This window comes from Nerophis ophidion, linkage group LG27 (assembly GCF_033978795.1).
Source record: "Nerophis ophidion isolate RoL-2023_Sa linkage group LG27, RoL_Noph_v1.0, whole genome shotgun sequence".
NCBI lineage: Eukaryota > Metazoa > Chordata > Actinopteri > Syngnathiformes > Syngnathidae > Nerophis > Nerophis ophidion.
The window spans coordinates 5,548,672-5,572,772 of record NC_084637.1 but is presented as its reverse complement, the minus strand read 5'-3'; the positions used below and the strand labels follow the sequence as shown (position 1 = coordinate 5,572,772).

The following is a 24,101-nucleotide window of genomic DNA, read 5'->3' as shown; positions in this document are numbered from 1 at the left end:
TCCCTAAAAAAAGCTTTAAAGTTCTTGATTTTCGCTATTTGCGATGCGACTCTCCATTTCCCTGTGACGTCATACAGGGCTGCCAATACAAACAACATGGCGGTTACCACAGCAAGATATAGCGACATTAGCTCGGATTCAGACTCGGATTTCAGCGGTTTAAGCGATTCAACAGATTACGCATGTATTGAAAGAGATGGTCTGAGTATGGAGGCAGATAGCGAAAACGAAATTGAAGAAGAAATTGAAGCTTTTGAGCGAATATCTATTGACGCTATTCAGCCATAGCATGGGTGTACCTAATGAAGTGGCCCATAGCATGGCTGCCTTATTAGCATCGCCAGTAAAATGTGCGGACCAAACGATCAGGACTTTCGCATCTTGTGACACTGGAGCAACTTAAATCCGTCGATTGGTAAGTGTTTGTTTCGCATTAAATGTGGGTATCTAGTTTTAAATGTACATACAACTAGCGCAAATAGCATGTTAGCATTGATTAGCGTAGCACAAGGGTCGGGAACTTTTTTGGCTGAGAGAGCCAAGAAGCCAAATATTTTAAAATGTATTTCCGTGAGAGCCATATAATATTTTTTTTAACACTGAACACAACAAAACGCGTGCATTTTTAAGAAAGACCAACATTTCTAGAGAGGTCTCTTATTCTTTGTAATAACATTGTTATTCTAAAGCTAACTGCAGAGGGGGCGTGGCCTGCGGGCCTGCAGCGAAGCGGGGTGTTGCCAGTACCGGCCTCGAAATCAGCGACAGGTGCGTAGGGGCCCACCTGGGCCTTTTTATTTGATCACCTGTCGCTATGTTATAAGCAGCAGCCAGGAGGAGAGACGGGCTTGGGGCTTGAAAACAGAGCGCGAGCGAGAACGAAAAAGAAAAAGGCAATTGCTGGAAAGCAACTGAGAGACTTATTGAAAAATAAAATAATAGTGTAACCCTGAAACAGGCTCTCATGTCAGTGCTTGGTGGTCTGAAGAACCCCCTGGAGGGCAAGCCCCACCCTAACCAATGATTAATAAATGACTTCTTATCAACTTCTTGAGCATAAAAATGCATGACCATGTTTTATATTTTGAGCGTTATTTTTAACACTGTGATTACAAGTGGATTTATTAATTCTTTATCGTGTTAAGCAATGTCAGTTCAGATTTATCCAAGAGCCAGATGCAGTCATCAAAAGAGACGCATCTGGCTCGCGAGCCATAGGTTCCCTACCCCTGGCGTAGCATATTAGCATCTATTAGCTGGCAGTCATGCTGCGACTAAATATGTCTGATTAGCACATAAGTCAACAACATCAACAAAACTCACCTTTGTGATTTCGTTGACTTTATTGTTGCAAATGCATCTGCAGGTTATCCATACATCTCTGTGCCATGTCTGTCTTAGCATCGCCGGTCAAATGTGGAGACACTCTGGTACATTCAATGGGGGTCTGGCGGCAGATTTCTTGCCAGTGGTGCAACTTGAATCCCTCCCTGTTAGTGTTGTTACAACCTCCGACAACACACCGACGAGGCATGATGTCTCCAAGGTTCCAAAAAATAGTCGAAAAAAACGGAAAATAACAGAGCTGAGACCCGGTGTTTGTAATGTGAAAATGAAAATGGCGGCTGTGTTACCTCGGTGACGTCACATTCTGACGTCATCGCTAAAAGACCGATAAACAGAAAGGCGTTTAATTTGCCAAAATTCACCCATTTTAGAGTTCGGAAATCGGTTAAAAAAATACATAGTCGTTTTTCTGCAACATCAAGGTATATATTGACGCTTACATAGGTTTGGTGATAATGTTCCCCTTTAAGCAAAACAGAACATAACTAAACAAAGACACGACACCCAAAAATAAATATTTAACATCAATATTTATGGAACATGTCCACAAAAAAATCTAGCTGTCAACACTGAATATTGCATTGTTGCATTTTTTTCCCCACAGTTTATGAACTTATATTCATATTTTGTTGAATAAATATCAATGAATATATTTATAAAGGATTTTTGAATTGTTGCTATTTTTAGAATATTTCTTAAAAATCTCACGTATCCCTTGGCATACCTTCCAGTACCCCCAGGGGTACGCATACCCCCATTTGAGAACCACAGTCCTATGATATCAAGTATAATATAAGGTATGATTTCTCTTCGTATCATTTACCACAAAAAGGTGAGCTAAAAAGTCAAGTAAGACGTCATACCTGGTTAGTTCTTCTTGCCTCAGTCCGGTCCAGTTTTTAAGACAATTAGTAGGATGGATAGTGTGCAGAAATAAGCAGCATCATACATCCAGGGCTTGTCTAATCTGGAAGATGAAGGACAGAAAGCAACTGCAGCCACCAAGATCCAAGTGTTCAGTGTAGAGTTTTCTGGCTGCTGTCGGTGTGGCTCAGTGTGTGTGTGTGTGTGTGTGTGTGTGTGTGTGTGTGTGACGTCCTATTAGCCCTCCTTCTCTGAGACTGCACAGACACTTGAATTCCATCCACTGGACAGTTAGCATACAATGTATCAGGATCCGTGGTCTAGATCAGGGGTGTCAAACTCAAACACAGAGTGGGGCCAAAATGTAAAACTGAACAAAGCCGTGGGCCAAGGTTGAACAAATGAACCTTTTAATAGGGACCCAAACAAGATTTGCATTGAATATTGAACGAGCAAGGCTTGTATAACTTTGTAGTTACAAGCAAAATCGAGTTTCAAATAATAATAATACAAACCCCATTTCCATAAGAGTTGGGAAATTGTGTTAGATGTAAATATAAACAGAATACAATGATTTGCAGATCATTTTCAACCCATATTCAGTTGAATATGCTACAAAGACAACATATTTGATGTTGAAACTGATAAACATTTTTTTTTTGCAAATAATCATTAACTATGACAAAGAAGTTGGGAAAGGTGGCAATAAATACTGATAAAGTCCAGGAATGCTCATCAAACACTTATTTGGAACATCCCACAGGTGTGCAGGCTAATTGGGAACAGGTGGGTGCCATGATTGGGTATAAAAACAGCTTCCCAAAAAATGCTCAGTCTTTCACAAGAAAGGATGGGGCGAGGTACACCCCTTTGTCCACAACTGCGTGAGCAAATAGTCAAACAGTTTAAGAACAACGTTTCTCAAAAGTGCAATTGCAAGAAATTTAGGGATTTCAACATCTACGGTCCGTTATATCATTAAAAGGTTCAGAGAATCTGGAGAAATCACTCCACGTAAGCGGCATGGCCGGAAACCAACATAGAATGACCATGACCTTGGATCCCTCGGACGTTACTGTATAAAAAACAGACATCAATCTCTAAAGGATATCACCACATGGGCTCAGGAACACTTCAGAAAACCACAGTCGCTAAATACAGTTGGTCGCTACATCTGTAAGTGCAAGTTAAAGCTCTACTATGCAAAGCGAAAGCCATTTATCAACAACATCCAGAAACGCCACCGGCTTCTCTGGGCCCGAGATCATCTAAGATGGACTGATGCAAAGTGGAAAAGTGTTCTGTGTCAGGCTTGGACTAGGATCTAGTGTGCTCCTTCGACGCAGCGGGATTACAGGACGAGCTAGGCGTGAATTAAGGTACATGTTTATTTGGAATTCTAAATACAAAAATGAACAAACTAAGGGCCCTCACAAAGAGGTATAAAACGTGGCTACAAAAATACAATCAGGAAAACAAAACAACTGCTCGATGGCATGAAAGACAATGAACTAACTTAAATTTGCACTGTGGCAAAACTATGAATAACTAACACAAAAAAAACTTACTGTGACAGGTACAAGGGGCATGGATAGCAAGGTCATTGAGGGTGCGTGAAGGCATGAAGCAGAATGCAAATAGCAGCTATGATGATTAGAAACAGGTGTGGGACTGAGGGCTGGGCGTGACTTGGAGACCAGGTGGAAACTAATGGGTTACTATGGAAAAACAAAACCAGGAAGTGTAAAACGGGAAACAAGAGTCCAAAAACAAAAACATAACATGACAAAACAAGATCCATAGGTGTGACATTCTGTTGTCTGAGGGGTCCACATTTCAAATTTTGGGGAAAATATTCGACATCGTGTCATCCGGACCTAAGGGGAAGCGAACGATCCAGACTGTTATCGACGCACAGTTCAAAAGCCAGCATCTGTGATGGTATGGGGGTGCATTAGTGCCCAAGTTATGGGTAACTTACACATCTGTGAAGGCACCATTAATGCTGAAAGGTACATACAGGTTTTGGAACAACATATGCTGCCATCTAAGCGCCGTCTTTTTCATGGACGCCCCTGCTTATATCAGCAAGACAATGTCAAGACACATTCAGCACGTGTTACAACAGTGTGGCTTCGTAAAAAAAATAGTGTGGGTACTTTCCTGGCCTGCCTGCAGTCCAGACCTGTCTCCCATCAAAAATGTGTGGCGCATTATGAAGCGCAAAATACGACAGCGGAGACCCAATCCAATCCAATCCACTCTATTTATATAGCACATTTAAACAACAATAACGTTTCCAAAGTGCTGCACAGCCATGTTAAAAACAATATTATGCTCCACCAATGACTGAATAAAACAAAAAATAAATAAAAATGAATTGTGAATTATATTTTGTATAGCGCTTTTCTCTAGTGACTCAAAGCGCTTTACATAGTGAAACCCAATATCTAAGTTACATTTAAACCAGTGTGGGTGGCACTGGGAGCAGGTGGGTAAAGTGTCTTGCCCAAGGACACAACAGCAGTGACTAGGATGGCGGAAGCGGGAATTGAACCTGCAACCCTCAAGTTGCTAGCACGGCCACTCTACCAACCGAGCTATACCGCCCCAAATAAAACCAGTGAAAACAATATAAAAACAAATATGATTAAAAACTATTTTAAAGGGTAAAATCAATTAAAACAATAAAATAAAAATCAAAGTGTGTAAAAAACACAGAGGACAACAGAGGACAGAGGACCACACAACTCACGTAGTGTTAAAAGCCAAAGAATAAAAGTGGGTCTTAAGACGAGACTTAAAACACTCCGGACTGTTGAACGACTGAAGCTCTACATAAAACAAGACTCGGAAAGAATTCCACTTTCAAAAATTCAACAATTACTTTCCTCAGTTCCCAAACGTTTATTCAATCAATCAATCAATGTTTACTTATATAGCCCTAAATCACTAGTGTCTCAAAGGGCTGCACAAACCGCCACGACATCCTCGGTAGGCCCACATAAGGGCAAGGAAAACTCACACCCAGTGGGACATCGGTGACAATGATGACTATGAGAACCTTGGAGAGGAGGAAAGCAATGGATGTCGAGCGGGTCCAACATGATACTGTGAAAGTTCAATCCATAATGGATCCAACACAGCCGTGAGAATCCAGTCCAAAGCGGATCCAACACAGCAGCGAGAGTCCCGTTCACAGCGGAGCCAGCAGGAAACCATCCCAAGCGGAGGCGGATCAGCAGCGCAGAGATGTCCCCAGCCGATACACAGGCAAGCAGTACATGGCCACCGGATCGGACCGGACCCCCTCCACAAGGGAGAGTGGGACATAGAAGAAAAAGAAAAGAAACGGCAGATCAACTGGTCTAAAAAGGGAGTCTATTTATTTATTGAGTGTTGTTTAAAGAAAAGGTGATGTAACACAGTGGCGAACATGCCCTTTCCCAACTACTTTGGCACGTGTTTCAGCCATGAAATTCTAAGTTAATTATTATTTGCAAAAACATAAATACAGTTTTTGAGTTTGAACATCAAATATGTTGTCTTTGTAGTGCGTTCAACTGAATATGGGTTGAAAAGGATTTACAAATCATTGTATTCCGTTTATATTTACATCAAACACAATTTCTCAACTCAAATGGAGACAGGGTTTGTGTATGATTTGCCTGAGAAGCTGGACAGGACAAAAAAAAAAAATGATATTACTTCAAGGGCCAGAGTTTGATACCCATTATCTTGAGCTTCATTTTTACACCACCTCATGCCTTCTCTGAGTGATTGTTTAGTCTTCGTCACACACCCACCGACATTTGTCATCCGCAACACCTGCAGTCACTCTGCCCTAATGGAGGACTTCAATATGTCGCCTGTCATGCACACGCTGACTAAAGACCTTAGAAAGTTGTTGCTATGACCACCCGAAGTGTCTGCATGATTAAATATCGACGACTGGAGCGTTTTGCCGCGTAAGTGTTTGCTTTATCCTTCGGTGGTCTTGACAGCGGCCCCGGAGTCCAAATGTCAAAACAGCCCAACGCGAGTTTTGTCTTTTGTGCTGGATAATCATTGGGATGGATTCTCATGACAGACAGCGAGCGGCTGCCAAGGCGATTGGTCAACATCCTAAGTCATCTTGTCGGATTTCTGGCAAAACTCCCACCTGCTCTCCCCGTTGGAGATGAAGTGCACCGCCACCCCTGGACGACGATTTTATGCGGTTTCTTTCAGCCTGAATGGCGTTCCATCGATGTCGAATGACCAGCGGCTAAAAGAAAACGACGCAATCTTTATATAGACTTTTGACAAGAACAAGAAAGTTTGATCATATTACGCCTGTACTGGCTTCCTGTGCACTTAAGATGTGACTTTAAGGTTTTACTACTTACGTATAAAATACTACACGGTCTAGCTCCATCCTATCTTGCCGATTGTATTGTACCATATGTCCCGGCAAGAAATCTGCGTTCAAAAGACTCCGGCTTATTAGTGATTCCCAAAGCCCAAAAAAAGTCTGCGGGCTATAGAGCGTTTTCCGTTCGGGCTCCAGTACTCTGGAATGCCCTCCCGGTAACAGTTCGAGATGCCACCTCAGTAGAAGCATTTAAGTCTCACCTTAAAACTCATTTGTATACTCTAGCCTTTAAATAGACTCCCTTTTTAGACCAGTTGATCTGCCGTTTCTTTTCTTTTTCTTCTATGTCCCACTCTCCCTTGTGGAGGGGGTCCGGTCCGATCCGGTGGCCATGTACTGCTTGCCTGTGTATCGGCTGGGGACATCTCTGCGCTGCTGATCCGCCTCCGCTTGGGATGGTTTCCTGCTGGCTCCGCTGTGAACGGGACTCTCGCTGCTGTGTTGGATCCGCTTTGGACTGGACTCTCGCGACTGTGTTGGATCCATTATGGATTGAACTTTCACAGTATCATGTTGGACCAGCTCGACATCCATTGCTTTCCTCCTCTCCAAGGTTCTCATAGTCATCATTGTCACCGACGTCCCACTGGGTGTGAGTTTTCCTTGCCCTTATGTGGGCCTACCGAGGATGTCGTAGTGGTTCGTGCAGCCCTTTGAGACACTAGTGATTTAGGGCTATATAAGTAAACATTGATTGATTGATTGATTGATTGATATATTTGTTTATTATTTTCCCCCGTTTGCTCCCGTTGACCACGTTGTCGTATTATTGACGAGTGTGTTGCATTAATTACTCACTTAAGTGAGACACTTGAGGACGGATCTATAAGTTAGCATGTCAATCAATCAATCAATCAATGTTTATTTATATAGCCCCAAATCACAAATGTCTCAAAGGACTGCACAAATCATTACGACTACAACATCCTCGGAAGAACCCACAAAAGGGCAAGGAAAACTCACACCCAGTGGGCAGGGAGAATTCACATCCAGTGGGACGCCAGTGACAATGCTGACTATGAGAAACCTTGGAGAGGACCTCAGATGTGGGCAACCCCCCCCCCTCTAGGGGATCGAAAGCAATGGATGTCGAGCGGGTCTAACATGATACTGTGAAAGTTCAATCCATAATGGCTCCAAGACAGCAGCGAGAGTCCCGTCCACAGGAAACCATCTCAAGCGGATCAGCAGCGTAGAGATGTCCCAAACCGATACAGGCGAGCGGTCCATCCTGGGTCCCGACGAGCGGTCCATCCTGGGTCTCGACTCTGGACAGCCAGTACTTCATCCATGGTCATCGGACCGGACCCCCTCCACAAGGGAGGGGGGGACATAGGAGAAAGAAAAGAAGCGGCAGATCAACTGGTCTAAAAAGGAGGTCTATTTAAAGGCTAGAGTATACAAATGAGTTTTAAGGTGAGACTTAAATGCTTCTACTGAGGTAGCATCTGGAACTGTTACCGGGAGGGCATTCCAGAGTACTGGATGTGACTTTAAGGTTTTACTACTTACGTATAAAATACTACACGGTCTAGCTCCATCCTATCTTGCCGATTGTATTGTACCATATGTCCCGGCAAGAAATCTGCGTTCAAAAGACGTCATCACTAAAAGACCGATAAATAGAAAGGCGTTTAATTTGCCCAAATCCACCCATTTAGAGTTCGGAAATCGGTTAAAAAAATACATGGTCTTTTTCCTGCAACATCAAGGTATATATTGACGCTTGCATAGGTTTGGTGATAATGTTCCCCTTTAAAGGTCTGAACTTTTGTGGGATCAGCATACAAACATTCTGCAAGCCATTTGTAGGACCAGGGATGTTTCTAAATATAGAAAAAAAAAAATTCCTTCGTTAGCAGTTTGCTTCTCGTTGTTGACAAAACAGTCAGTGTGCCCTCACCCTGACCGCTCAAAATTCAAATATGAAATATTCTAATGTTCCGTAGCCCACTGGGTTAAGTTTGCTGCACAATTATCTTGACAACATTTAAATGACAGCTACAAGTTTACCTTCAAGGTTGTGTTTTGTTTCATCCTCTTGCAGTGCATGCATGAGAAAATGGATACAACAGAACTCACTTGATATAATCAGATGTGGGTAGAAATTGTACTGGAGTAAGAATACCGTTACTTTGGTAATATGACTTAGGTTAAGGTAAAAAGTAGTCATCCAAAAAAACGACTCAAGTACTAAGTAACTGTTGAGTATCTGTGTGTGACTAAGATACACATTTTACAGTTTTTATGACGTTAAAGCAGCACCAATCTTGCCTAAAACATAAAACAAATATCTAACTTACCACAATATGTTTTCTCTAGTTGGAAGTGAAAGTCTTGTAGGCTCAAATGTGAACATTACCACTGTCACAGATGACAGCGCATCATATTAATGTATTTTTTCCTAGTCCTAGTTCGTATATAAACATTTAAGGGTTGTGTTGTCTCGTCCGATGTCATTTTTCTTTCTGCATTGTGTAGTTTGTGTGGTCACACGTGTCTGCCAGGCTCTGTTTGATTGGTGAAACAGAGTCATGCCACCGTGCCACCTGGAAGACGAGTCTCCAACGAGCCCAAATGAATGCGATCGGAATGAAACTCAATGTAAACGAAGTAAAAGTTGCATTTCTTTTTCAGAAAAAATTCTGAAGTAAAAGTCAATTGTAAGTTGCATTAAAAGTACCCTGACTGGATTGTAAGGCGCACTGCCGATGAGAGGGTCTAGTCAGGTCTATTTTCATACAAAAGGCCCACCGGATTATAGGGCGCATTGAAGGAGTCATATTATTATGTATTTTTTCTAAATATAAAATACTTCCTTGTGGTATACAAAACATGTAATGGTGGTTGTTTGGTCAAAATGTTGCATAGATTATTTTTTACCGATCATCGTCAAGCCACTTTCAGGATGCGGCAGGGTCTTTTATCCCTCGTCATTTTTGTGGTTGCCGTGTAGCGTGCAAGGACGAGAGTGGAAGAAGTGTCAAAAGATGGAGCTAACTGTTTTAATGACATTCAGACTTTACTTCAATCAATAACGAAGCAGAATCTCCTCATCCGCGGCTGACTAGTGCAACAACATCGGAAATGTGTCCCGTGAAAAAACGTCAGACCGGAACTCTAATAACTAAAGTTCCTTAGGTGAATAATGTAAACGCACTACACCGGTATGTTTTAGCGCTTTCATGGTAAGTTTACTGACGGATAAAAGTAAGAACTTTGCATAGTTTTTTTGTCATAAAAATACTCAAGTAAAAGTATAAAAGTATTTTGCATCAAAACTACTCTGACAAGTACAGTATATCAAACAAGTTCCTAAAGCAAATGCAATGGAGTAAATGTAGCGCATTAACAGCCAACAATGGACATAACAGATAAAAAGTAGTCACAGAAAGAAAAACTGAAACTTTATTTGTTGTTATACTTACCAAGACTTTGAAATGAAACATATGTAGTTACTCACAACTAATATAGATCTGCACAGAGCAAATAAATCAAATCAATCAATGACTTCCCCCCCCCAAAAAAAAGCAATACACACAAACAAATGCTGAAAAACAAAACCTGCCGCAAATGTAAAATGGTAATTATGTTTTTATATTCTGTAAACTACAAAGCTCTTCTGACTAAGCCAAAAAACAAAAAGAATAAATAATTGCACATTTCACCCTATTATTGCATTATTTGCAGTTTTCTTCAAAGTCGTATACACAAATGTTAAATAAATACAGTTTTCAAACACATAATTATACATGAATACCAATGAAATCACACTGCAACCACTTGAACGTAATATTCCTGCTTTGCCATCAATTTTACATCGAGAAAGAATCGACCCAAATGCAGACGGACCGCCGGCGAGGCCTCTGCTCTTCTGTGCATATTTCCGAAACTGAACGAATGACAGCGTCGGACATTCTAGTCAACCCAAATATATTCGAAACACAAAGCTATCGTTTGACTGCTCAGCTCGACCGTCACATCGAACTGTGAGAATTATTGCAGAATGACCGCTTGCGACGCATCCGTGTTTGAGTCGAAGGCTGTAGAATAAAAATAGCGACGGTTGCCGTGTTGGATGGTAGATCACGTGACTTGGACAGTAACATTCAACAGCTGTTTGTGTACATCAACACAGAACTAGAGTAGAGTTTGACCAAATATCATCCTATCAGCGCTGGATTAGGTGAAGTTGACTGACGGAGAACCAAGAACAACCGACGAAGCAGGTTGTTGTTCCGAAAAAAAAAAGAATAACCGACGAAGTTGCTGACCATAAAAAGACATTCAAACTTAAAGCCTCGAATGAACAATGAAAGAAATAAACAATCGTGAAAAAGAGACCGCCGTGGGTTCCTACCCCATGAACCCCTGAACATTCCTTGGCCCCCCCGAATACCATTTGGCTCGGTCCAACCTCTTTTGGTGGGAAAAATTGTGGCTTCTTTCCCTTTGTTTTCCTTGTAAGATCTTCCTTCCTTTTCCATCAGAGAAAAGAGCTAAAAGGTTTTGGACGAAACCCGACTAATCCCCTCGCCCGTCAGAGGCAGTTCCGGAGTAAAGTGTTGAATCTTCTATTGCATGAGCGCCGCGTAGTTGACAACTTGTCATCAAAGTCCTTGTACAAAACAAAACACAGTATGATCATAAACAATCATTTTAAAATTTCCCGTCGGCGCTATTTTCGCCGCCGAGATGTCTCTAATTCCATTCATGCATGTATACTAGTCATAGAAGGAGGCTACAGGTCCGGGCAGGGTCTGGGGCTGCACATGAGCGGCCAGAAAAGAAAAAAAAAAATCTGAAAACATTAGCGGAGAAAAGCAGGAGCACAAAGATATAATAACATTTCTAGGTCCACTGAACAGGTTCTGCTCAAATACGCAACGACACGACACTTAACACATGCAATATAAGTAAGAATGTAAATATCGGAGATAAACACGAAATGAGAGGCTCTAGGAGTAATATCGTTGGCTAAAAGGGGTTATGAGATGTAACTCGACAAAGATGCAACTTGGGTCAGAGGCGGAAACTAAAATATTCCTTTCTCTAAGATCTTAGAAAAACGTGGCTACATCCCACCACGATCTGCCAATCGATTTTTGCACGTTTACCTTATTATACTCGTGAAATGTTCTATGACGCAGCCCAGAGAGAGAAACAGATTGAAAGAAAGACAAAAAAGTAACACAAGTTTTTGCTAATAAACATTCAACATGCTTCAACAGTTCTCTAAAACAAAAAAAACCTAATCAACAGAGAGTTCTCTCTCTTTTTTTCTTTTTTAAACTAAAATCTTAATTTAAGTGGCTCTCTGAAATCAAAGCCAGCTCTCGGCCCCTCGCTGGTGTGTGTGGGAAGACCAGGGGCGGCCGGTGCGCAGGGTTTTTCGGAGAGCCAGAGCCAGAGTCTGGAGGGCGTCGTCAGTCGTTGGGAAGGGTCAGATGGAAGAGCCAGACAGGGACCTCAGGATGTGGTCATGGAGGATGGGTCGTTCCACATGGCCGCCACGTCTCGGAACCTGGACGAAAAAGACGGAGCCTCTTTAACCGTTTGAGCCACGGATTGGCTCAAACTTAAGTCGACGTCTCTCGGATTGGGTTAGGAAAGTAGGTAGGTCTTTATTGTCATTGCAACAAGTACAACACCATTTTTGTTTACAGCACCAGATTAGACAAACAAACGGTGTACAGGGTTACAGAATAGGAACACTGATAGGTCGCCATGAGGTGCCCCGTAAAAGATGGGAAAAGGTAAAACGCTGGGGAAGAAAATTAGTTAAAAATACAATCTAGACTGGGCTCCTAAGGGGGGCATGGTCAGGAGTGGGAAAAAACCTATTTAAGTCTGTAGTTGCCAGGCAGTCAGCCTGGCGACAGCACCCTCTATCATCCTCTACACACCCTCGCTCCATGCTGATGATCCATGCTCTTTTCTTGTTCCCTGTAAGTTTTGTTATTCATGCCATAGTTTGCAAGTTTTGTTTTATGTCCATAGTCTATGCTGTCGTAATCGTTTCGTCTCATAGCCAAGTTTTTTCACCTCCTCTGTGAGCGCCTTTCTTTGGTTCCTTTTTTGAGTTAAGATTAAAATGTCGTTACCTTCACATCGTGGCCGATCCAGTCTCTTTGCACCTTCGGAAAACAAAACAAACCGTAGTCCACGCCTTGACAGTTTGTTTGTGGAGCCCAATGCAGTCACCACCCAGTCGGTGTAGTCAGTACTCACCCGCCGAAAAAATATACTAAGCATTATTAGGCAAAATCCAGGGAATATCTTATCTGTTTTCATTGCAAACAGACAAATTGATACCGATATAATCCGGCTTGGTGCAGGCAGTAATAAGAAGAACATGGCTACGAATCCCCTGAACGCCATCCTGGGGAGGTATTCAGTCAATCAATCAAAGTGTATTTATATAGCCCTTAATCATAAGTGTCTCCAAGGGCTGCACAAGCCACAACGACATCCTCGGCTCAGACCCTACATCAGGGAAAGAAAAAAACTCAATAAACCGAACAAACTTTGATTGATTGATTGAGTCCAGTCCATAGTGGGGCCAGCAGGGGACGTCCAACTTGTAGGAGGCCACGGACAAGACCCGGGACACGTTGGAGACATCGTTAAAGCAATATTTCCAAGATTTTGAGAAAGTACATTTGCAACCAGAAAATTAGTTAAAAATACAATCTAGACTGGGCTCCTAAGGGGGGCATGGTCAGGAGTGGGAAAAAACCTATTTAAGTCTGTAGTTGCCAGGCAGTCAGCCTGGCGACATCACCCTCTATCATCCTCGACACACCCTCGCTCCATGCTGATGATCCATGCTCTTTTCTTGCTCCCTGTAAGTTTTGTTACTCATGCCATAGTTTGCAAGTTTTGTTTTATGCCCATAGTCTATGCTGTCGTAATTGTTTCGTCTCATAGCCAAGTTTTTTCACCTCCTCTGTGAGCGCCTTTCGTTGGTTCCTTTTTTGAGTTAAGATTAAAATGTCGTTACCTTCACATCGTGGCCGATCCAGTCTCTTTGCACCTTGGGAAAACAAACCAAACCGTAGTCCACGCCTTGACAGTTTGTTTGTGGAGCCCAATGCAGTCACCACCCAGTCGGTGTAGTCAGTACTCACCCGCCGAAAAAATATACTAAGCATTATTAGGCAAAATCCAGGGAATATCTTATCTGTTTTCATTGCAAACAGACAAATTGATACTGATATGATCCGGCTTGGTGCAGGCAGTAATAAGAAGAACATGGTTTGGATTCCCCTGGACGCCATCCTGGGGAGGTATTCAGTCATCAATCAATCAAAGTTTATTTATATAGCCTTTAATCATAAGTGTCTCCAAGGGCTGCACAAGCCACAACGACATCCTCGGCTCAGCGCAAGAAAAAACTCAATAAACCGAATAAACTTTGAATGATTGATTGAGTCCAGTCCATAGTGGGGCCAGCAGGGGACGTCCAACTTGTACGAGGCCACGGACAAGACCCGGGACACGTTGGAGACATCGTTAAGGCAATATTTCCAAGATTTCGACAAAGTACATTTGCAACCACTGCTGTTGCAGTGGTTGCCAATAGAAGACAAGGGTAGCGGGTGATCGTTCAAAGGCCACGGTCTTATGTATGGCAGTGGCCACGGTCTTATGTGTGTCAGCGGCCACGAATAAAGGATTTTTGGTACAGAATTGTGAACGAGGAATTGACAAACGAATTTGGATTCAACGGTCCCCTCGGCATGTGGTCTTTACGGGCCTGCAGGTCAGTCACTATTGCCAGGAAGGGACTTGTGAGATGCCCCTCCCCCCCCCGGTTGACTGATCGAAAGCCAGACCAAGTCTGTGAAGTGAAGTGAAGTGGATTATATTTATATAGCACTTGTGTTTCGTGACTCAAAGCACTTACATAGTGAAACCCAATATCTAAGTTACATTTAAACCAGTGTGGGTGGCACTGGGAGCAGGTGGGTAAAGGGTCTTGCCCAAAGACACAATGGCAGTGACTAGGGTGGCAGAAGCAGGGATTGAACCTGGAACCCTCAAGTTGCTGGCACGGCCACTCTACCAATCGAGCTATACCGCCCCAAGTCTGCCCTATTTGATCTGCATCGGCAACCCGTCGGTTCGGTCTTCAGAAAATAAGTTTTTCCACCATGCTTTTGCGACACATTTCAATATGGAAACGTCTGAAAAACCACCTCTGTCATGACGTGGACTTGGGTGCGGTTTGTTTTCCCGTGGTGCAAAGCAATTGGACCGGACATGACGGGAAGGTAATGACATTTTAATTTTATTTAAAAAAACGGTATAAAAACTTGACCATGAAAACGAAAAACTAGCACTATGGCATGAATAACAAAAAAAAACATACTTTGAACTAGATATAGGCTTGGATCATCGGCATAGAGCAAGGGTGCGTAGAGGGTGATCGAGGCTGATGTCGTCAGGCTGACTGCCTGACAACTACAGGCTTAAAAGGTGACGTGGTGATTGGCAACAGGTGCATGAGTCCAAGTGAATCAGGTGCGTGACATGGGGACAGGTGAAAACTAATAGGTTGGCATGGAAACAAAACAATGCAGTGAAAAAACAGGAACTGATGGAGTCTTGAAGTAATCTAACATAACTAAACAAAACATGATCACAAAGGCATGACAACCTCATTTGAGCGTGGACATGTTTTAGCGATATTTGAGAGGTTTTTCAACGTATGGGTGTTTCTATTATCAGTTTCTTATCGCGATATTTAGGTTTTGCGTATTTCTAGAGGTAAGGGAAACGCAGCTTATGTCTCCTAGCTAGCCTGTGAAGACCTTGAGATCTTACGAGAGGAGCTGGACAAAGTAGAGCGGATAGATTGGGCTTCTCTGCTTAGACTGCTGTCCTTGCAACCCAACCCGGAAGGGTTGGAAGATGGATGGAAGGACATGGTGGACCCGGAGCTGATTAGCTGGTCTACATAGACGGGTTGCTCTGTATTTTAAGGGACACAAAGCTAGCACTGACCTTGCATTGATGAGGTACTGGGCCAGGCTTATGTTGGCGGGGGTCCCTGTGATGGTGATCTGGCGTTCCGATGACCCTTCCATGGCGTTAGCAATTTTGATCTGTGCCCCAGACATCTGACGGATCTCGTTGATTTTGGTTCCCTGGCGTCCAATTATGCAGCCTATTAGCTGGGAAGAGAATGGGGGGCAGGAATTAGGATGGCGAGGGTGAGGCCATGTTGGCCAGGCACGTTTCGTGCAAAGGTAGAGTTCAGCGGTGTCACAGAGGCCGAGGTAAAGCTTTCTAGTCGTTTGGCCGTGGGTGTACTCACATCATTGGGAATGGTGAGTTCATGAGTACTGGCCTGGTTACTGGCATCCAGACCTGCTGTTGACCACACAGGGGAGAAGAGAAGAGGAAGAAGCCATAAAACAGAGACCGACGCTGCATTTGTGAACACGCCCACGTCCACCCATCAGAGCACCCGACTCTCCGGACAGGACGTCTTTGAGGTGGTTGCATCATTTTAAGAAAGGATGCTAAGGGAAGAAACCTCAACATCAACAAGAGCAGACCACCAGCAGGCCATGTGGAAGGCAGAGTAGAAGGAGGAAGACGACAAGAAGAAGAAGAAGAAGAAGAAGTAGAAGACGAGGATAGGACAGCGAGAGGCAGAGAAGAGAAAAGAGAGGAGGAAGAGAATGTGTTCACCTCTACAGGTACAAACGAGAGAAGGAGCTTCGGTAAAGAGGGTTATCGTGTAGGTGGGTACGTACCGGGGAAGGCAGGGGTGGTCTGTCCGAGGGGGGTAAAGGGGGTTTGCTGCATAGCCAACTGGTGGAGCTTGCTCAACTGCTGAGGGGGGGAGGAGGAGGACAGCAAAGCTATCAGGTCATCATTGAAAACACACACACACACACACACACACACACACACACACAGGTCTGTTCAAAAGGCTACAAGAGCCGTACAGGATACCAGGAAACACAAACAGGTGACGGACAAATTTGCTCTTTAGGAACTTGGCCTGAGTTTCCCTTGCCGGTTTTGGGAGATGTAATCCCCCCCATCTGGTCCTTGGCCTGCCGTGTGGTCTCCTCCCAGTGGGGTGTGTAACGAGGACCTCCCTAGTGAGGCGCTCGTGAGGCATCCGCACGAGATGCCCGAACCACCTAAGCTGGCTCCTTTCCAAGCGAAGGAGTAGCGTCTCTACTCCGAGTCTCTCTCGGGTGACTGAACTTCTCACTCTATCTCTAAGGGATATGCCAGCCACCCTTCCGAGAAAAGTAATTTCAGCCGCTTGTATTCTCGATCTTACTCTTTTGGTCATGACCAAAATTTCATGACCATAGGTGAGAGTAAGAATGTAGATAGCTCGGTAGACCAAGACCTTTGCCTTCTGGCTCATCTCTCGTTTCGATACAACAGTGCGACAGAGAGTTTGATTGATTGATTGATTGAAACATTTATTAGTAGATTGCACAGTTCAATATATATTCCGTACGTTTGACCTTTAAATGGTAACACCCGAATAAGTTTTTCAACTTGTTTAAGTCGGGGTCCACGTTAATCAATTCATGGTGAACAGAGACTGCAACACTGCCCCAGCTTTTTCGATTCCCCGGCTGATTTCCTTCTCCATCTTTCCCTCACTCGTGAACAAGACCCCGAGATACTTAAACTCCTCCACCTGGGACAGAGTCTCGTTCTCAACCTGGACTGTACAAACCATCGGTTTCCTGCAGAGAATCTTTATTTTATTGTTTTGATTTTGCCTGGTGTCCTTGACTGCCCGGAAAGGTGCCTTTATAAGTACAATTTAGTCGTTATATGCTCCCACAAAGTCTGATTTGCATTGTTGTTGGTGGGGAAGGGATCTGCGGTTCCTACCTCTACGTCCCACGATCACGAGACTGGCTCGCTCATTAGCTCTCAAAACGGCTCAAGAATCTCTGTGAGATTGACACTAAGTGCTGACTTTTAGTGTGTTCTCCGAGCAAGTCATGTAACAGGAGATACATCTTAGATGGTGACTTGTGTTGGGGATCTGCAGGCCAAGACCCCCAGAGGTTTACCAGAAGAACAGACAACAGGAAGGCAAGAGTCTTCAAAGTCAGAAGATGTAAGAAAAAAGCCGTATTAATATTAGCGGTTAATATTAATAAGAGGAAGTGGAGGGGCTGGTTGGAGTCATACTTGGATAGTCATGATGTTGGCGATCACTTACGTCTGGATGTGGGATGGCGTACTGTCCTTGGATGGTGTAAGCCTGCAAACACAAACAGCTCGTTTTTACGACGTTAAGGCGCCGCATCGGATGCACAGAAACACTCCCAAGGCACAGCAGCTCTACAAAAACTGTTCTATTCAATATTTTCTGGAGCTGTACTTTGACAAGAAAGTCATGCAGTTTACTGTAAAATGCTGTCACCTTGGTCTAGGCATCAATCAGAACCAGTTGAAGTAAATCAATACAGGATTACTGTGACGGGGAGTAGGTGGAAGGAGGAGTGGCCCTGACGGGGGGTTGTGTAAAATTGGACAAATGGATGGGTGGGCGGTGGAGTCTGTAGACTCCACAACTCAGCAGAATTTCATTTTAGCATCTGAGGCTATGAGTATGAAATGTGCCTACTAGAGTTTCCGCCCTGAGATCAGTAGGTCGCGAGTTAATACCAAAGACTATAAAAACGGGACCCATTTCCTCCCTGCTTGGCACTCAGCATCAAGGGTTGGAATTGGGGGTAGAATCACCAAAAATTATCCCCGGGCGCGGCCACCGCTGCTTCTCGCTGCTCCCCTCACCTCCCAGGGGGTGAACAAGGGGATGGGTCAAATGCAGAGGACACATTTCAGCACACCTAGTGTGTGAGTGACTATCATTGGTACTTAAACTTTAACTTTAACAAACCAACAGACGTCACAGTGTGCTATTTTTGTAACAATTGTCCATGCGTACATCGATGTGAATGAACTAGTTTATTAAGATAAAGTTTTGGGGTTTAGATTTGTATACGACATTAAAAGGGATCTCACCAATACTGTATGATGTAATATACCATCTATAAAACCTCATGTCTGTTTCTTTAGCAGGGCTGTACATTTTTGAGATTTCGTAAATGTGGCAAAAATGTAAGTTTTTACTAAAACTGTGTCAACAACGCTGTCCTTTCAAACTTTTCAAGAGATACACTAAGCCGGCTAAGGTTATCCAGGGTAAATCCCACCTAACCTTATCCGTGTCCGCACACACACACACGGGGACCTCGTACGCATGCGCGAAAAAATGCGCACGTCCCAGTCACCTCTGGTGTAGCTTTGTGTGGAACTTCTTAACCCTTGTGTTTGATTGATTGATTGATTGATTGGTTGAAACTTTTATTAGTAGATTATATTATATTCCGTACAATTGACCGCTAAATGGTAACACCCGAATACGTTTTTCGACTTGTTTGAGTCGGGGTCCACGTTAATCAATTCATGGTAAAACGTAATGTTCATATTGTTGTTACTCAGCCAGCGTTTGGGGGTCTGGTGGACCCGTTGCATTTTATGGCTTTTCATGCCTCACAATCAAACACTTTTATGTTCAAATACTGAACAGAAACCAACAATAAACATCTGTTCAGTATTTGAACATAAAAGTGTTTGATTGTGAGGCATGAAAAGCCACAAAATGCAATGGGTCCATCAGACCCACAAACGCTGGCTGAGTAACAACAATATGAACGGTGCACGGAAACAATTTCTCTGCCAGTTTCTGCATCCCACAGGGATTCTGCTTTTGTGTTTCTGCACCTGTGCTTCCCACACAAGGTTGCAACATTGTTTGTCAACACTGTCTGCTCTCATTTTCTCGCACATTTGTTGACCCTCTGATGTTCTGTGTACCTACTCTCCCTCCTCCTCCTGTTTAGGCCTGCTGTGTATCCCAATCCCAGTAAACAGATGTTTATTGAGATAAGGTAAACATCTGTTCAGTATTTTAACATAAAAGTGTTTGATTGTGAGGCATTAAAAGCCACAAAATGCAACGGGTCCATCAGACCTACAAACGCTGGCTGAGTAACAACAATTTCTTCGCCAGTTTCTGCATCCCACAGGGATTCTTCTTTTGTGTTTTTGCATCTGGGGTTCCCACACAAGGTTGCAACATTGTTTGTCAACACTGTCTGCTCTCATTTTCTCGCACATTTGTTGACCCTCTGATGTTCTGTGTACCTACACTCTCTCCTCCTTCTGTTTAGGCCTGCTGTGTATCCCAATCCCAGTAAACCGATGTTTATCGAGATAAGGTAAACATCTGTTCAGTATTTTAACATAAGAGTGTTTGATTGTGAGGCATTAAAAGCCACAAAATGCAACGGGTCCATCAGACCTACAAATGCTGGCCGAGTAACAACAATTTATTCGCCAGTTTCTGCATCCCACAGGGATTCTTCTTTTGTGTTTCTGCATCTGGGGTTCCCACACAAGGTTGCAACATTGTTTGTCAACACTGTCTGCTCTCATTTTCTCGCACATTTATTGACCCTCTGATGTTCTGTGTACCTACACTCTCTCCTCCTCCTGTTTAGTCCTGCTGTGTATCCCAATCCCAGTAAACAGATGTTTATTGAGATAAGGTAAACATCTGTTCAGTATTTTAACATAAAAGTGTTTGATTGTGAGGCATTAAAAGCCACAAAATGCAACGGGTCCATCAGACCTACAAACGCTGGCTGAGTAACAACAATTTATTCGCCAGTTTCTGCATCCCACAGGGATTCTTCTTTTGTGTTTTTGCATCTGGGGTTCTCACACAAGGTTGCAACATTGTTTGTCAACACTGTCTGCTCTCATTTTCTCGCACATTTGTTGACCCTCTGATGTTCTGTGTACCTACACTCTCTCCTCCTCCTGTTTAGGCCTGCTGTGTATCCCAATCCCAGTAAACAGATGTTTATTGAGATAAGGTAAACATCTGTTCAGTATTTTAACATACAAGTGTTTGATTGTGAGGCATTAAAAGCCACAAAATGCAACGGGTCCATCAGACCTACAAACGCTGGCTGAGTAACAACAATTTCTTCGCCGGTTTCTGCATCCCACAGGGATTCTTCTATTGGGTTTCTGCACCTGTGGTTCCCACACAAGGTTGCAACATTGTTTGTCAACACTGTCTGCTCTCATTTTCTCGCACATTTGACCCTCTGATGTTCTGTGTACCTACACTCTGTCCTCCTCCTGTCTAGGCCTGCTGTGTGTCCCAATCCCAGTAAAAATATATTTATTGGGATAAGGTAAACATCAGTTTTGTATTTGAACATAAAAGTGTTTGATTGTGAGGCATGAAAAGCCACAAAATGCAACGAGTCCATCAGACCCACAAACGCTGGCTGAGTAACAACAATATGAACGTTGCACGGAAAATTTCTCCGCCAGTTTCTGCATCCCACAGGGATTCTTCTTTTGTGTTTTTGCATCTGGGGTTCTCACACAAGGTTGCAACGTTGTTTGTCAACACTGTCTGCTCTCATTTTCTCGCACATTTATTGACCCTCTGATGTTCTGTGTACCTACACTCTGGTCTAGGCCTGCTGTGTGTGTGGGTGTGTGTTTGTTTGTGTGTTACACAGAACATCAATTTCCACACTTCTATAAGCCCCGGGTCCAGTGGACCCGGACATCTTATATGTAATAGAAATGTGTAGGGGGGGGTGTATGGTGTGTGGTCATTAAATATGTGTTCTGATATATGTTCTTCACAGAAAATGAGCCAAAGTCAGTAAGTCTCAGTTTGTAAAATTAATTAATTGTATAATTTTTTTTTAAATAAAAAATGGAAACGGGTCCCATAGACCCAAACACCACACAAGTCAATGTAACTTATCTGAACAATATCCAGTGTTGTGGTATTTAAATACACTGGAATCCAGTGTGCTGTGGGGCTCTATTGTACTGAATCACACCTGAGACACACCTGAAAGTAAATAGTGTGGTAAAGAACATTTTGCAACGATCAATCTAGGAATCTAGATATCTGGTCAGGACACTCCTCACTCTTTTACCTTCACCTTCATTGTCCATTCCTTTTTGGTGACTTTACATAGTCTGGACCTAGACGTTGAGCCCGATGCATACATGGCGGACAATAACTGACGCAGTCTGCTTTGCCAGTCCAAAAACATTCGCCGTTTTCCGTAGTCTACTCTTGACGGTCAGGTGATACAAAGCACATAAACTTACTTTTTTTGTCACCATGAAGGCGAGGATTAGTGATTTAGTAGAAGCTAAAACACTGCCGACCGCGGAGGGACGTTAGCCGCTCGCTAGCTAGCCATGTTTTAGTGTTATAACTTCACCTTTATCGTTGGTTTTTAAGCCAAAATGCGTCTATTTTCCCTTTTCTGTCTACACGCTGTGTCTGCTTGTAAGTACTCTGTGTGTGTGCGCGCCGCCGGACATGCTCCTCTGCTCGGAAAACCAGCAATGTCACAACGTTGACAACGGCGCTCTGTGATGCCTGTTGATAAAAAGTAAAAAAAAAGGGAACTAGTACTTTTCAGAGGCGGTATAGTACTGTTTATGATTCATTAGTATCGCGGTACTATACTAGTACCGGTATACCGTACAATCCTAGTTTTGACCATGTATGGCATCAGGATATACATTTACCCCGAAGGAACTACTAGAGCAGTGTTTTTCAACCTTTCTTGTAATTAGATGATCATAGTAATTAATTAGATGACAATAGTAACTAATTGGATGACAATAGTAACTAATTGGATGACAATAGTAACTAATTAGATGACAATAGTAACTAATTAGATGACAATAGTAACTAATTAGATGACCTTAGTAACTAATTATATGACAATAGTAACTAATTAGATGACAATAGTAACTAATTGGATGACAATAGTAACTAATTGGATGACAATAGTAACTAATTAGATGACAATAGTAACTAATTAGATGACCTTAGTAACTAATTAGATGACAATAGTAACTAATTATATGACAATAGTAACTAATTAGATGACAATAGTAACTAATTAGATGACAATAGTAACTAATTAGATGACCTTAGTAACTAATTAGATGACAATAGTAACTAATTTTATGACAATAGTAACTAATTAGATGACAATAGTAACTAATTAGATGACCTAAGTAACTAATTATATGACAATAGTAACTAATTATATGACAATAGTAACTAATTAGATGACCTTAGTAACTAATTAGATGACAATAGTAACTAATTATATGACAATAGTAACTAATTAGATGACAATAGTAACTAATTAGATGACCTTAGTAACTAATTATATGACAATAGTAACTAATTGGATGACAATAGTAACTAATTAGATGACAATAGTAACTAATTAGATGACCTTAGTAACTAATTATATGACAATAGTAACTAATTAGATGACAATAGTAACTAATTACATGACAATAGTAACTAATTGGATGACAATAGTAACTAATTGGATGACAATAGTAACTAATTAGATGACAATAGTAACTAATTAGATGACCTTAGTAACTAATTAGATGACAATAGTAACTAATTGGATGACAATAGTAACTAATTGGATGACAATAGTAACTAATTATATGACAATAGTAACTAATTAGATGACAATAGTAACTAATTAGATGACCTTAGTAACTAATTAGATGACAATAGTAACTAATTAGATGACCTTAGTAACTAATTATATGACAATAGTAACTAATTGGATGACAATAGTAACTAATTGGATGACAATAGTAACTAATTAGATGACAATAGTAACTAATTACATGACAATAGTAACTAATTACATGACAATAGTAACTAATTACATGACAGTAGTAACCCTAGGTGAAAAAAGTTTGGACACTCCTCTACTGTATGTCATAGTAAAGTCATACAGAGGGTATTAATATATATTAATTATACCGAGTATATCAGTGTTCAACCAAATTTAGAGCAGCATGGACATTGTTCTATTCTATTTTTGGCCCTCATCATTAATTAGGTAAGCCGGACAGTCTCCCGGCAGTCTTGATGGATTTGTCCAACCCAAAATAATACAGTGCAGACGCGGCCAAATCATCCCTTAATGACTCCAGTGATGCCATTCATCCTAGTTCCAGGCTGATGGATGGCAGTGAGGGCACAGCGGGCGGTGGCAATGGTTTCATGCTAGTCAAAGGGACGGGTGGGGGGAGTGAGGGTAGGGCGGCGGGGAGTGTGTGTGGTGGTTGGGTGTGGGCTGGGTGAATAAAACCTGGTGCGACACTAACAGGCAGTGGCTGGTGCTGCAGTAAGAGGCTGAGGTTGGCTGTGGACGCCCCCAGTGGGTCTGCTCTTACCTGGCCACCTGAAAAAATGACAGGGGTGGAGGCAGGCTTTGGGCGGTAGGGGATGGTGGCACCTTTCGGTGGGGACTGAGGAGAGCAAGGGTGGGAGAAGGAGTGAGATGTGGAGAGAGTGTTAGAAAAAAGA

The 24,101-nt window shown here is 42.6% G+C and overlaps 2 protein-coding genes across 7 annotated transcripts in view; both read right to left on the bottom strand.

The window, feature by feature from the left end:
* Positions 1–2,342, bottom strand: part of LOC133544217 (leucine-rich repeat-containing protein 3-like) — a 9,767-nt gene extending 7,425 nt beyond the window's left edge. Inside the window, exon 1 of the mRNA XM_061889356.1 lies at positions 2,211–2,342. The gene's annotated coding sequence lies outside the window, so the exon portion shown is untranslated. The remainder of the gene's footprint in view (positions 1–2,210) is intronic.
* Positions 2,343–11,898: 9,556 nt separating this feature from the next.
* Positions 11,899–24,101, bottom strand: part of LOC133544182 (poly(rC)-binding protein 3-like) — a 47,034-nt gene continuing 34,831 nt past the window's right edge. For 2 of the 6 annotated variants that reach the window (XM_061889292.1, XM_061889291.1), the window contains exons 8-13: positions 23,900–24,043; positions 17,844–17,885; positions 16,393–16,471; positions 15,948–16,003; positions 15,635–15,804; positions 11,899–12,149 (exon numbers count right to left, since the gene is read on the bottom strand). In XM_061889292.1, the coding sequence (XP_061745276.1) occupies positions 12,095–12,149; positions 15,635–15,804; positions 15,948–16,003; positions 16,393–16,471; positions 17,844–17,885; positions 23,900–24,043 (546 nt within the window). In that variant the 3' untranslated portion in view covers positions 11,899–12,094. Of the gene's footprint in view, positions 12,150–15,634; positions 15,805–15,947; positions 16,004–16,392; positions 16,472–16,672; positions 17,722–17,843; positions 17,886–23,899; positions 24,044–24,101 lie in introns of those variants that run through there. The other 4 variants (XM_061889293.1, XM_061889294.1, XM_061889295.1 and 1 more) reach the window with 4 other exon arrangements.